A 16,067-nucleotide genomic window follows, 5' to 3' on the forward strand; every position below is an offset into this window, starting at 1 on the left:
ATTATAGAACTACTATGTTTCTAAAGAAATAATTGTTCATTTTTTATTATGTTCCTAATGAGCTAACCACAAATAAACATAAATTATTTGTGTATGTTTAGCTTCTCCCCTCAATATGGTGCATGCATTATATTACAAAGTGTTACTGTACCTGTTGGTACTTACTAAACTTAAGCTTCCGTAGTTGAGTGAGAATAGCGGTGATAGTAAGAAACGTTGAATACATTTGAAATTAGGAAGCCCATATAGAACATTTTGGTAAAATCAAAATATTGCTTGGTGGCATGAAGCTGCAGATCTAGTCCAATGTGGGGACAGGATGTGGCCTTACTGCTCTGTCATGTAGTGTTGTAAGGAGAAGCCCGCTTGTTTGTCCCGGCCGCCTGGCTAGCTTAGACCCGAAATAATCACACAGAAATTGTATTAAATTACTGCTTGGCCCATTAGCTCTAGCCTTTTATTGACTAACTCTCACATCTTGATTTAACCCATTTCTATTAATCTGTATATCGCCACATGGCAGTGGCTTACCGGGAAAGATTCTAACCAGCGTCCGTCTCAGGTGGAGGATCCATGGCATCTCTTGACTCTGCTTTCTTCCTCCCAGAATTCAGTTCTGTCTTCTCCACCTACCTAAGTTCTGTTCTATCAGGCCAAAGCAGTTTTCTTTATTCATTAACCAATACAAGCAACACACAGAGGGGACTCTCTCACATCAATGTAGTCTGTTGTAAACATTGGAAACATATGTTGCTTTATGGGGTGTGGGTGTCTTCTTCAAAGCTAACCACGGCTTTAAATTTCTATTGCATCACATAGAGTTAGTGTTAATTTGTGGTCAATTGAATGTAATGACATAGCCTGGGTGTGCTCATTATGGGTTCTATGCTTTTGGATAGATACTTTCTCCAAACACGGTAATGTCTTTATTCTCTTCAGTTTAAGTTAGATTGAGCTCTTTAAAGATAGGGCTTAGATTCTTTACTTTCTCTATAGAAAGTAATATTAAAGGAAATTAAATATTAGCAGAATTTCAGCAAGCCAAAGAAAATACTGTGGACCACATAGAGGCCAAAGACAGGGACTGAAGTCTTCCTCTATAGAATGACTGATGGGGCTATGTCCCTCAATGAATTCACCAATCAGGTTTCAAACATGAATACCTGAAATAAGGAATGTGTTTTTATTTCATTTTAAAGTGCAAAAAATGTATATCATTAAATAACTTGATAAAAATTATTTGAGAAAAGACTTGTCTGTACAGATTATGCATAGATAACTTTATCTTTTCCCTGTTCCCTAAACAGTAAGGTATAACTGCTACTTACACAGCACTTGGGTTGCATTAGATATTTTAAGTAATGTAGAGATGAATTAGAGTACATAGGAAGGTGTGCATAGCTCGCATGTAGATAAACCCTTTTATATAAGGGACTTGAACACCTGTGATTGTTGGTACCCTAGAGGTCCTGGAGGTAGTTACCCATTGATTCTTGCTTTGTATATGGCTTGATGATCAGAGCCCCGACCCAATGACTGACTGGTGGAATGTTAGATTGCAACAGAGAAGTTGGTGGTTTTTCATTTTTCTTCTCTTCTTTGTTCACTAAGACCCTATACTAAACGGTGACTTCTAAACACTCTTTTCATCTTAGTATATTTCCTAGATTGACCTCTAAATTCTTAGAAACATTTTGGGGTAAGTAATCAAAAAAATCATTTTGGAGAATTTATTAAATATAATTTAAAACACCAATTTAAAAGTACATTTTATTGCAAAAGTTCAAGCATACTTGAACTGCTGAACCTTAGACCCAGTGGACAGAGAGATCTAGTAGGAAGACCCCTGAATGACTTCACTCACTTGATTCCTAAGTAAGTGTTCTAGCTGTGGCCAGTTAACTTCCCTAAGCCAGGAAGGAAGGTAAGAAATGTTTTCTTAGGACTGTATTGGAGAAGTTTGCTGCCATGAAGACACAGAGATTAAAATGTAAGGCTAAAGAAGTCACAGTTTGGGATTTAAAACTGTTACCGTGGAGTAGCATTACCCAGAGCATGGTCAGTGGACTACGGCAGGTCTATGAACATTCAATAAACCTGGGCAATGAGATAGGTGCTTGTACTGGAATATAAATTAACATGCAACTTCTTTTGTGGTTAGTGTCTTTATGTTTAAAACAGAAAACAAGAAAAACCCACCCACCTGAACTAAACAGTAACTGATTTACATCCTGGCCATAAGCCCCATTATCATCCTGCTAATTGGTGATAATGTTGGGATGGCTAACTTTTTAGAATATGTAGCCAATCAAAAAATTTATTTATTTACTTATTTATTTATTTATCAGGGTTATTTGTAAGGTGATTATAGACTCAGATTGAAGTCATAAAGTGTGATCTTAAATACTTATAAAAGTAAGTTGAATTAAAGTTCTGATTAAATTCTAGGTTAAGTAATGAACATGTACATTATGGCCCAGACATTTGACAAGTTAGCAGCTTTGGGGGGCATTGCGGTTATGCTTCTGTGAATGTAAAACTTGTCTCAATTTTTGTAAATGCTTTTAAATTCTTCTTTCAGGGGCTTCTTCCCCCGCTTTTCACCATCTACTCAGTTACAAGAACATTTCTATAAATCTCATAACTTTTATTCTGTAGTCTTAAATTTTAGGACCATGTCATCATCAAAGAAGCTTTAAAATCGATCCCAACCCTTCCTCCTGTACCTGGAAGCTGCTGTAACTCCTTACTAGTATGTATAAGTTTTACTGCACCCAGGGCAGGTATCTATTTACTGAGAAAACAGAAGAGAGATCCTTTGTCAGTAGCAGAACATAAATACTGAGACTTGTCTTTTCTGGGTCATAGTTCACCAAAGTGGAGAGACAGCTAATTTTCTGGAGCTGACCTGTGACCTCACTCCTCATCAATTGAGGAAGCACTTGTTTCTTCTTTGTTACTACCAGTAAGTCTGATATCTTCTACCTTAGATCTTTCTTTAGCTTCCTCTTGAGCTCTACAGCTCATCTAAATTAGTGAGGGATACTTTCTTAATTGAGAACAGGAAGAACTTTGAGCTTGAATCAATACCTAACAATACAATCACTTAATTTATTGTACTATCTAATCTCAGTTCTGATCGAAAGCAACTATTTCCCTTAAAGAATTTTATTCATACATCAGTCTGCATAGGTACTTCTGCCAGTCATATATAGGACACCTCTTCTCATTTCAAGGTTGTGGACATGGAGTTCGGAATCACTTGAGAGTTTGCCTAGTCATGGCTCAGGTTAGATTACTAATTGGAAAAATCACCTGCAGATCTGGGAATTTATAGCTAATGATTATATCTGCTGTGCTTTTATAACATTATAGTCACTTCAGGCTGAGTTGTTTCCATCCCCTTCTGTAACTGTTCTCCAAAACAAACCTTGACACAACCCTTTGAATTGCCTACGTTGATGCGTAGCTGTATACGTTCAGGCTTTCTTTTTTGTTTCATAGGTTCCTTCCGTTGTCCAAATCCAGTCCAACCCCTCATAGTTCTCTTCATGCAATGTGTTTCCTTACCTTATTGTCGCTCTGGTCACCATTATTGTCCAGTAGACCTTTGTGCCAGAGAATCTGTTGTCTTGCTTCTTGGCTGTCTTTACTGATAGCCTTTGCTGTTTCTCTATTTCTGGTATTGGGTTAGGTTTAGGAGCAGTGAAAATCTGCCCGTACTGTCTGTATGCTTTATTCTCCTCTCTGGATGCATTATTTCATTCACTATACAGTAGATGAACTTTGCTTTTCTTTTTTTGTCTTTCTCCTCTCATAGGTAGTTAAACCCAACATGTTTCCAAATGTTATCCTCCTCCGCAAGCCTGCTTGAGGTCCAGTGAGCTTGTGTAAGGAAGCCAACGAACCTGGTTTCTGCGACAAGATCTCTGTGCTTCCTTCTTACTCATTAGCCATACCATGCATCCAGGCCACAGGTTTTCTAGAATATGCCCCCTGTTGTTCTTGCTTGCATTTCTTTCTAACTATCTTTCTGATTATGGTGGTTTCCTTAATGCTTCACTGTTCTTATCTTAAAATAGGGACAAGAGTAAAACTCTTACATTGCTCTGAACATTAAATGACATACCCTGTATAAAACGGGCTCTTTTTAATTGGTAGGATGGTTGGTGTGACCTGATGCAGCACTTCTTTCCACCATATTTAGAATCGCTCACTATGAGTAAGGTTATGTCTAAGTGGTCTTACCTGGTGGGAACAGTCCTGGCCCCTAGGCTGTCTGAACCACTTCATTAGCTACATTTGCTGCCACTGCTTTTCCTGTGCTGTGAATGCACTAGGCTGGTGTGGCAGGCTACCCCTATTTAGAGTGGTCTTTTCTTGCCCTGACCCTCTATCTTTATCTTTCAGGCTCACTTTATCCTGGTTCCTCGGGGATAACATTCATGCCTTAATCATTGAGAAATACTGCCCATCTCATTTATTTTATTAAGGGCTTTGTAAATCTTATTTGTTTTTCCACTGTTTCAGATATGACATGGAATCTGGCAGAGTAGTAGAAAATTATTAAAGATTGAGGATTTATTATGTTTCATATAAGGGATATTCCCCAGTACCCTTAACCTTTCCCCACAGAGTGGGTGGGGGATTGAACCCTGTGCTCTGCTTATAACAGGCAAGCACATTACCAGTGAGCTAAATAAATTATATAACCCAAGCCCTCTTTTTACTTTATATCTTGGAATAGTGTCTCATTACATTGTGCAGTCTGGCATTGAGCTTACTCTTATGTAGACAGGCTTTGAACTTGTGAGGCTCCTGCTTCAGCCTCATGAGTACCTGGGATTATAGGCTCGCACCAATAGTTCTGATTTCTTTTATTTATTTCTATTTGATCTTCTTCCTTTCTGGGCTGTAAACACCTCATGGGGTCAGAGCCTTCTACATTCACTGTACTGTGTGCCACAGCTGCTAACTCAGAGCGAAAGCAAATAACCTGAAATCTGATTGTTTCATTTCCTAAATTGGAGGTGCTTCGAGAATTCATTTTGTCCTTAATCAAAAATTATCTTTCAACTTCTATCTTTCCTCTTAGAGTATGTTTTATGTTTATTTTCTCTACTTTCCATAGCCATTCAAATGTAATCTGTGGTAAGAAGAGGGCCAGAACCCTAAAGACATTCTGATATCTTAACATGCTTATAATTTGCTACCACTTTCCTAGAATGTCCCTGGATCTCCTTGCTACCTACCAAGTTAAGTTAAATTTAAGCTCTGATGTATGTCATTGAAGGCCTCCTAGTCAGATCCCAGTAGACTGCTTCTGCACCCTTTTGCACTGGCTTTTGCTGTATGTATCCTGGATTCTAGCATAATGGTTTCGGTAGTACCTATACAGTAGAATCACACAGGGGATTTTCTAATGGAGCACTCATTCCCAGGTCCTACTCTTAGAGATTTTGAGCTAATATATCTGGGGTGAAGTCTGGTTTGTGAAGTCACTAACCAGCTGTTTCCTGAGAATATTGTCTGCTATGAGAGCTTTTAGGGGTCCATAGTCAAAGAGATTTCAGTAGTATTGCTTTTTGTGTATTTCATTCCAAAAATATTAAGCTAAACTACCAAATGAGATGCTTTGAGATGTCTGGTAGGAAAGAAAGCTGTATTTAGTTTTGTTTAGGCAGAGAGAGGACATCTGGCCAGAAAACTCTTTGCATATGTACTTGTTAATAACTTCTGCAAGGTGTGGTATAGAGCATGTTTTGGAAGATGATACTATGGCCCATGTTTCCATTTCAAAATCATTTCCTTTCGTCCTTTTCTGATTATTCTATCCAAACCAGGTTCACCTTTATCCTAGGATTGTCTTCTTTGTAGGTACCTTTCCAATACCTGAAATTCTCTTTTGTATGTCTGTGTACTTATGTTTGTCTCTATCCTTATGCTTTGGACTTCAGGACAGCAGGGATTGTCTTGTTCACTTCACCCATATCTCCACTCAGCACCTATAATAACAAGTAGTCAGTTAATATATACTCATTGAACAAGTCAAAAAGCAGTAATATATTCATGGTTTAGGCCTTTTTATTAAGGTGCATGTCTTTAAATATCATAAATACCATGCATGATATAATTTAAAAGTAACTTGAAATACAGTTAGCTCTCTTTGTTCACAGTTCCATTTATGTGTGTTCAACCAACTGTAGATTTCAGTGTATTTGGGAGAAGTGTGCCTGTACTAAGCATGCTTGTCCATCGTTATTTCCTAAACAGTAAAGTGTATTAAAGCTATATATATTGTATCTACATTTTGTTAGGTGTTATGTATGAGTTTTATTCAAATCCATTGCCATTTTATGAATAATAAGCATCTTCAGATTAGATGTCTGGGGACTTTCATCACAAATCTTTCATGGACAGAGGGGTGACTGTGCATTCTAAAAGTAACTTAGATTATAAAAGCACAAATAGACAATAGTTTTTACTTTTACTTTTCTCAAATTCCCTTGTGGAGTATGTAACGCACACATACCCACCCACCCACCAACCCACCCACCCACCAACTATGTAATAGTAGCTAGAAGCCAGACTATAGGGAACGTTCGTGGGTTTTATGGTTACTGGGTCAAGGTGCATCTCAATCTGTTGTATGGGTCTTTTCTTTTTGCTGCTTAATTTTTGGGCCAGTCTGTCCCAGATGGCTTGCTTCCCTCAGGGGATAGGGATAGATGAGCATGAGCTGTTGAAAGAAGCTTGGATGTGGAGTCAGTTTGTGAGAGTCCCTTTTGGGTGAAACATACCACTCCAACAACAAAAATTAGGCAAGATACTTGTTTTCTCTTTGCAAGCAAACAAAAAATTCTAATTTTTAAAACCTTGAACAAGAGTATATTGAAACAGGTTTATCATGTGTATCTGGAGCTTGTTTTGGGAACCAGAAAGTAGAATTCCAGGTAAGTTTACTTGGTACTCAGGGCTCAGGCAACAAGGAACACTGAAGCAATTCCTGGCCTTATTAAGGAAGCACCTGTTCTCTGGAGGTATTGTGCTACAGCAGTGTCCATGGCTCCTCTGGCCTGGCTCTCGTAGTCTATTTTGAACAGTGTCTTAATAGACATGAGGTGGGTATGAATACACTGTAGCATGCGTAGTTCTCATGACCCACTATACATTAATATATCAGGAGCTGTTCTTTTATGTCCTACGAGCCCTGTGATACTGCAGCATGACTAAGGCCTTTCTGTGACTGTTCTAACAAAATTGATTTATTCCAGGTACTATTCTAGAATTTATTCTGAATTCTGAATACAAAATGCTCTCGTAGTGTACCCTTTAGCAGATGTGCTGAGTGCCAAAGGCTCAGATGATCAGTAATCTGCTATAAGCAATATTAGGAGGCTAAAATACAGCTGCATTCTGTCTCTTAATAATCTTTTAAATCACATATCCTGCCAAGAATTCAGAATGGAAGCTTTAATCATTGACTCACCATTCAGAAGTCACACAGAATGAATTTGCATTTTTTCTTGTTGTCCAGTGAGAAAATATGTCTTATTCTTTTTAAATAGCTTGATTTCCTAAATGTCAGAAAAGATATGTTCCAGGAAGCTACACAAACCAAATTAAAATGTGAGTAGGTCTTCTAGATGTATAATCCTTTATGGTTGGTACATTGATGTATTCCAGTTCTTTTGTAACAGTTCTTGCATGCCTACAAAAAATTAAGAAATTTCAACTGCTTGGCCTGGATTATATACTTCATTTACAAAATGATACATTAAATGTCTTGTGTATTCCAGCCACATGGAATGTCCTTGTTGACAGAATGGCTACCCTCATGAAGCTCATATTCATTAAACCTCTGCTATTCTGCATAAGGTCTGCCTTTTTTATGGGTCAGCAGAGTCTCTCAGCATCACCTTTGAGTTTGTCAACTCCATCTGCTTTATACCAAGATTCCTAGGCAATTGGTAAACAGATAATTCCGGCTAATGGCAAATGCTAGCGGCACACAAGGCTGGAGTGGGTCAGTGAGTAGAAGAGGGATTCATCTGTGAAGTCATTGCAGGGAAAGGATGTTTTGTGGACTGAGACTTAACATGATGGTAAGGAATGAGTCCTGGGATGCCTGGTAAAAACAGTTTTAGGTAGCAGGGTCAATAAAAACTGACTTAAGAAAGAGTGAGTCTCTGTGTCTACCCTTGAAATACTTTCTATACAAACTGGCCAGGGCTGTAATTCACCTGCCGAGGCTGTGTAACCGAGCACTATAACGAGAGTGGACAAGAGCCATGTATCTGGCCAAATAGGAACAAGTCACAACTTTGATTTTGGTTGGACTGGGTACTCATCATTGTGGGAAAGCATTCAAAGATTGAAAGGATATTTTGGCGTTGATGGCTGCAAATATTTGAAATTTCAGGTAACTAGAGGGAGCATGAAGACATAAAAGATTTTGCTAATGTTGGGAGAAAGAGAAGAAAATAAATACTCAGGAATATAGACATAAATGGAGAACTGTTGAATGATGATAGCAAGAAGCAAACAGAAAAAGGTCTAGACCTAACCAGGGTGTTGTCCAACCTTTCAGCATCAAAACATGATCTTATCTGTAAATGTGTTGGGCTTCATTCATAGCTGTCTTAGGGTATGTGTGGCCTGTGGCCTCCAGGTTTGATCTTCCTGGATTTGACCAGGCAGAAATGACCTAGTCATCTGGCATGATTTTCCCTAAGAGATGGCTTGTTGCTTTGATGGATATATAGTACAGGCATCCCTGTGAGACCTTGATAAGGAAAGGACCATGAGTTGGTTTTATTTATGCCAGGATCCAAAATTTTTTACTTTTGGGTATTTCCTCAAAATCATTTTGAACAGAATCAATCCTGTGGGAGAAAAGCAAAGTATATTATTTACATTTGTTGTCACAAAGAGTATTCATCCCTGTGTCTAGGAGTGAAAATGCACAATTGTAAATTAGAGTTCAAATGCCCAGTATATTTATGGAGGGAAAAGAAACAAAGTAGATGACATTACTTGCTGTGAAAAGTATTGGAGAAGCATTTCAGAGCTTGGTGAACACAGGTAATGAGGATCTCAACCAGCTCCACCCTGTTCTCTGAAAACTGAGGTTAAAGTCACCACAGAAGCTAATTTTCCTTGCCTACTCCTGCTGAACCCCACTTTTGCCTCTCATTCTTTTTTCTGTATTTCCTGCCCTTCCTCTCCGAGGGCCTGAGCATAACTGAAAACACTGTTTTTTAGGCTGAGAACTGCAGTGATTTGACTTTGTATGACTTTCTGAATCTCATGCACAAGGATCATTAATTCTTTCCCTGTATAATATAGCATTCTTTTGGTCCCTCTTAATGCTGAAATAGTATTAAATATAATATCATAGTATCAATGTACAGGTAATGTGGTAATAGGTGACTATCTAAGGATTCCTTTAAAGAAATACTTTCAGAAAGCTCAAGGTAAGAAAGAAAGGAAGGAAGAAGGAGGAGCACAAGTTAATACTTGTAAAAGGTTTTCCTAAGATTATTAGGGACAGGTTGAAATAGCTTCATGAGATGTAAAGACACTGTTATCTCTTAAATGCATTGTCCTGCATATTGCTGCATGAGCACCACCAATAGTACCATGAATCTTGTTAGGACAAATGGGTTACTTGAAAGTGTTCAATTAGCCAAGTTGTGCATTGGCTCTTGATAGCACACTTCACCATGCAGTAAAATGGCTTGAAAGTGAGTTTAAAACACAACCAAGATGACATTGCTTTAGTGATACTGTCAATAGAGACTTTGTTTCAGTGTAACTCAATGAGAGAAAAACATGGAGAAGTTAAAAAAAAGTGTAATTGACACTTCCATATTGTTCAATATAATACGCATTGAGCATCCACAGACAGTTCCTCTTCTTGGAGGAAGTGGGATATCTTTTAAAAACAGTCTTATTCAACCTGGTCAGTGAATTCCATGATAGGCACGGATAAGTAGTGAGACCCTGTCCCAAAAAATCCTAAATAAATGAATAAATAAATAAATAAATAGGTAGATAAGTTAAATTTATAAAGGCCTTGTTTACAAAAAAATCTTTTCCATGCTATAAGATACTTAATAGATTTTTCTTTTTTTTTAAGTAAATTTTATTAAATTATAAAAGTTTCCATTTCCGCCCCCCCTCCCAACACCCTCCCACTCCTCCCACTCCCCCTCCTCCTCCCTCTTTGTCCCCCAGGGCAGTCAGGGTTTCCTGCCCTGTGGGAAGTTCCAGTTCCTTCCCCCTCCCTCCAGGTCCAGGAAGGTGAGTGTCCAAACAGACTGGATCCCCAAAATCCAGGAGATACTTAATAGATTTTTCAATTTGCCTGTGTATAAGACTTAAAGTGAGTGACTTGAAATTTCCTGTTACCTCCATCATTATGACTGGTGACACTTCTATCCATTCTTCATCTCTTCTCTAGAGTTAGCATAACAGTACACAGTACCAGGTGATGAGTGCATGCATAGTCAGGGTATTTTTTTATAGAATGTCTTTTTTATTGTCAGTTTTTTCCTAAGGTATTTTATCAAAACCAAATGGCTTTTTTGTTTGTTTGTTTGTTTTTTTTGAGTAGGAAAGATTGTCAGTTTTATTGAATCTTTTTATTGGAATAGGACACAAAGGTAGAAAATAAAAAGAAATAGTATCATGGTGAATTGAGTGTAGGAAAATATGTTCAACTTTTTTATTAAAAATTTGAAGGAAATTTTATTTATATGGACCCAATATATGTATACATGTATGTGTGCAAGTGCCAATGTGTATAAAAGAGTGGTATCTGATCCTTTTGAACTGGAGTTAACAGACCCTTGTCACCTTCCAGATGTGGGTGCTGGGAATGGAACTCTGGTATTCAGCAGTTTTGAGGGGTGAGCCATTTCACAGCACCATCAACCGCTTTTCTTAAATGTCTTATCTTTATGAATAGGGAAGATGTAATAATAGAAGTGTCAAATGTTTATTTGTCAATGTATGAGGGTTCTTTATGGTCATTTTTTGACATGAACAATTGTTCTTTTATTAGGATTATTAATGCTGATTAGGCATATCATGGGTATTAAAAGCAGTAGTTATGCAATGCCTGTAAAGCATCAAATGCTATAACAACAGAGTAATTCTAACAATGAACAGTATTTCAGCATCTTTGCCTTTTTCAGTGGGCTATCTGTGAATGCATTGCTCAGGGATGCATGACCTACATCACCTATAAATTTGATTGGAAGCCAAAGAACTGGCATAGTCTGATGGATAGCAGATTAGAGTCCTGATTAACCATGTGATTCAAAGACTGGAAATATATTGTCTAAGCCAGATTCATCAGATGCAATCAGAATTTCAAGTGGTCAGATGCAATTCAAATGTGTATTGTGGCTTTTCCTGCTAAGTTGTCTTTTTCCCTTTCCCTAAAGCTGAAAAATACTTCTTTGATGAATCTGCTTCTTACCCTAAAGCTGTCTGTCTGTTATTCATCAGAAAGCAGGTCGCAGTTCAGTGAGCAGAAGAAAAGATTTTAATAGAAGCTGTGCCAAGGGCTGTAATGCATCATTTTAGGGCCCTAATTACATTACAATGACAAATATCAATGGTGACAACAGCAATAACCTACATCCTTTAATGGCTGTGCTAGAAAAGGAGTTTGGGCCCCACGCCATTAGATTAGACTCAGTTTCAAAACATAGGCCATTAGAAGTGTGTGTCCACAGTATTACTGATTGATCGCTGAAGCTCAGTGGAAACGCCTGAAAATAAATGATGCCTCCCCAAAGCTTGGTCCAATGGGACAAAAGAGGTGAAATTAGATGACCATGGAAGCAGCAGTGTTTCCGAGGCAACTTTAGCTTTCAAAGTGAGGAATGGCCTGCTTAATTGTATGAAATCACACAGACAAACCCCACCCCCTTGCTGCCAATTAGCCTGTCCATGAAAATCTATTGACATGACAGCATAAAGAAATTAAGAAGTCTTTTAAACAAAGGGAGACCTTTAAAGAAAACTTTGAAGATTTTACCCTTGTTTTTCTGTTGGTGTGTGATAATATACATAATTTTTTAGTATTAGGACTTTTTTCTTTTTTCATTGTTTTGTTTTTTGTTTTTGTCTTAAATAGGTGCTTGGACTTAAAATAGCTTATTGAAGTGCCAAATGCCTCTTAGTTTTTTATTTGACCAGATGAATGAGTTTCCTGAGTAGTTTTTACTGCCTACATTATGTAGGCAAATTAAAGAACTCAGTTTTCCTACATGCCCACATACTTTTTTTCAACCCTTCTAGCAAGGGACTATTTTATTTATGTAAACAACATAATGAGGAAAATATGCTTGGCAGATGGTTCTAAGCATAAGAATCATCAGTTTGGTCTGCCCTAAAGTCTCATTATCTTTTATTCCTTCCCCCACCTCTCCCTACAAAAATCCTAACCACCAAATGCCTTTGAGACACCAAGCATTCAGCCTCCTGAATGCTGTTCTGTTTTCTTAACTTACCTTAGAATTTAACTCCATCACCACTGTGGAATGTGCTTCCAGGTGGAGAGGGGTTTGGTGGTTCCCATTGCAGCCTTTCATGGTGGTTTAAGCATTCTTAAAGGATGGCTAAATGATCCGTGGGGCCAGGGCAGTAAATTAAATCAGGGCAGCACAGTGGAGTCTTAGTCACTGCTGTTCAGTGGTTCTGGGCTTTGTCTTTTCTCGTTAAGTGCAGGTTGGATGGAAAGCCTACATTGGGGACTTCATGGTGAATTTTTGTTTTGGGTTGGCTGATGAAGTTTTTAAGGTGCTGGCATTTAAGAAATTGCATAACTACAAAGTTAAAAGGGTTGCTGCAAAAACAAGGAAGCCTCGATTGCATAAGTAGTGTTGCTGTTCTATAATGACTTAGCAAGAAAAAGAACATTTGTGTACTTCCATAAAAATGACTGATTCTGGATGAAATTTATTTTAAGAATGTCTCAGGAATAGTAATTGCTTTACATTTTCTGTCTTTTAACATTTCCTAACTCCCCCCTTTCACCACCCCGTCATTAAAATATGAGCAATTTTGTATGCACATATGTGCATATATTAAAAGCTGTCTGCTTATCATAAAGTGTCTAAATGCTATCTGAAGATTCATACTAAGGTGAACATCAGTAAAGTTTGAGCAGGTTTTTAAAGAAAACATGTAACAGCATGTTTTTTTTTCTTTATTGCTTTAAAATCCTCACAATTCCAAGGCAGAATTGTGTGTACAAGGCAAATATATTTTGTCCCTGTATTTTTAAAGAATAGTTTCTATAGTTTAACTTTGTAAAAAATTTTGCAGATCTAAAGTAAAATGATAATGAAAATTGTCTTCAGACTCATTGTTCTGTTGAATGTGCTAAGACCATACCTTGTTCTAAATTACACACTGAAAACCCTGGCTGACAGATTTGGAATCCTTTACTGTTTGAAAATATCCTGCTACTCAGTCATTAATAATTATATTAGTTTACTTGATTACTGCTATTCTCTCTCCTCCCCCATCCCCCAGGAGATTGGGAACTAAGTATAAAAATCCCACTAAGTGTTGACAATCAAAGACTGCCAGGTGTGGCAGCACATGCTTAAGAGTCAAACATTCTGGAGGCTGAGGCTCTCAGTTGTAAAGGTTAAGGTTTGCTTGAACCCAAGAGTGGGTAGGGGAGAGAGAGAACAACTGTGGAAGTCTAATCATTTGGTTATGGAAACAGTTGTGATATGTAGAGGAAAAATGTGTGTTATCCGCATTAAATAAAGACTAGGGGTTTTAAGAAAACCATTAGCTTGGGCAAGGGTCCTTCTGATGAAAGCTTTAGAAAACTAGTTTCTAGTCATGGAGATTAAATTCACTTTCTATTACTCTGGTGCTTGAAGATTAAATTTTAAGATGAATGCTATTTCATAAATCTTGCTGCTAATGTGGCTCTGTTGTCACTACCTCCTTTTAATGGGCTTTCTAAGAAGGTACTTTTCCTTTTCATAGACACTGTCAACCAGAGTACATGAGTCTTTTAATATTATCCGATTAATATTTTGGGGAATCTATAACCAGCTGACTGTTCCTCCTATTGTGTTTCTCTCTTTTTTTTGCAGGCAGAGATTGTGAAGCGACTAAATGCTATCTGTGCACAGGTCATTCCTTTCCTGTCCCAAGAGGTAAGATAGTTGATCTGATGGTTAGAAGTTGTTGCCATTTTATTCATTTCTACAGATAAGGGATTTAGACATGGTTTTGACCTTGCCATTTCTTTTTCCTCTTTTTCCTTGTCATTTTCTTGATGTTCGTATTTCACATTTTTAAGATGCAGTGTTCTCATTCCAACTTCTGAACCTTATTAATATTCAGTGTAACATAATTTAAATGTATTTAATGATGGAATGTATCTTAAGTAAAATCTAACTGTTAAAATATTTTATTGCCATTATTAAAATTAGTGTTGCTCAGAATTATGCCTGTTTGCTATAATGCCATCTAATTGCAGAGGTGGTAATATTGCCACCAAGACAAGAAGTTGATTTCTACATCTGTCGTTGAGCATTGAGACTCAGCAAGAGCTTCACCTAGTTAGTAAACTAATGGGAATTTTGGCTTCTGCCTTTTAAAAGTTATTTTAAATTAATGATTAATCCCTTTATGTTGTCTATGTATTTAGGACAGACATCCAAGATGAATTCAGTGTACTCATTTCTGTGTCACTTTAGGCTTTGCTAATAGGAGCATCTTTGTGGACCAATGCCTGGCATGTGGCTCACTTGCTTTGCAAGGAAAGTGCATACTGTCAAAAATTTATGCAGGTGTGAAGGAGGGTCTACCTTTCTATTTCTTTTGTGCTTTCCTTGTGTCCCACCCCCTTTTTTTATTTTGCTTATTTGCTTGCTTTGGGTAGGTAGAAAGTTTAAATGATAATACTAGAAAGGGATAGTTTTGCTTTTGGATTATTGAATTCTTTATTTGTTCTGGTATGATCAGCTGTAAGAAGGACGAACTGTTTCTAAAGTCTTGGGACCACAGTGCTTGTACTTTGTTTTTGCATAGAGAAGGCACCTTCCTCTCACTCTTTTTAGTTACTGTGTTCTGGCATTGCCATCCAAAACAGCTATTTACACATTTGTCTAACAGTGCATATGCTGGGGTTAGACACAAACCAGTATTTGAGTTTGTACATGCATTATAGACATGTGGATTTCTGTTTGGCTTATTTTGTCCAAACCAGGATTTGATTTGCATAACTGTTCTGTTGAAGAAGGGCACACTCTGTTCACAAACCTTGCTACTTAATTCACATGCTGTTTTCCCCCTTCTATCTATGACTACTAAACATCATTATCCTCATTTACCTATTTTTACCTAGTATTTACCTGTGACTGGATTAGATGTGTTTTAACTGAGTGTCAAAGAGCATATTTGCATTTCTTTCTTTTTAAAAATATTTATTTAGCTTTATGTTTGTGTGCTTCTGTGCATGTGTGCTGCATATGTACCTAGTGCCTGCAGAGGCCAAAAGGGGGCAGTAGAACCGTAAAAATGGAGTTAGAGATGGCTGTAAGCCAACCAGGGAGTGCTGGAAACAGAACTTAGTTCCTCTGTGAGAGAAGCAAGTATTCTCAACATTTAGCCATCTCTAGCCCATATTTTAATTTCTTTGGGGAGCTTGACTGTTCAGGCCTCATCTAGATTTGATTGTTTCTTACTTTAAGAAGTTCTGCTTGTGGAGATAGAGTGAGAAGAATATGTGACCCTAAAACCAAGCTGAGGTGTGATGCTCAAAGGTAGAGGGGAAAAGTTAAAACTATCCCTTGGGGTGGTGTTAGTTTTTAGGTCTCAACAGGTAAACCACTCTATGCAATTACTAGTACAGGTTTGTCCATGTGGCATTTTTGCAGACTGTGGTTTATGGTCAGAAATGAAAGGTGGTCTTGGAGGTACTAATTTATTTTCCCACATGAGTTATGTTGTTTGTATGAGCAGGCCCAGTAGGAGCAGAATGTGCAATGGTAGCAGCGCTAAGCAAGACTGAAATTAAT

General features: G+C 37.7%; 1 protein-coding gene across 10 annotated transcripts in view; it reads left to right on the top strand.

Annotated features, from left to right (window-relative positions):
• Tle4 (TLE family member 4, transcriptional corepressor) overlaps positions 1 to 16,067 on the top strand; it is a 131,675-nt gene that overhangs the window by 19,337 nt on the left and 96,271 nt on the right. For 9 of the 10 annotated variants that reach the window (XM_087908063.1, XM_087908065.1, XM_087908067.1 and 6 more), the window contains exon 5: positions 14,136 to 14,198. The exons of the other annotated variant lie outside the window; for it this stretch is intronic. In XM_087908063.1, coding sequence (XP_087764189.1) covers positions 14,136 to 14,198 — 63 coding nt within the window. The remainder of the gene's footprint in view (positions 1 to 14,135; positions 14,199 to 16,067) is intronic. 10 annotated transcript variants of the gene reach the window in all.

This window comes from Myodes glareolus, chromosome 7, assembly GCF_982192425.1.
Source record: "Myodes glareolus chromosome 7, mMyoGla1.1, whole genome shotgun sequence".
NCBI classification, from domain to species: Eukaryota; Metazoa; Chordata; class Mammalia; order Rodentia; family Cricetidae; genus Myodes; species Myodes glareolus.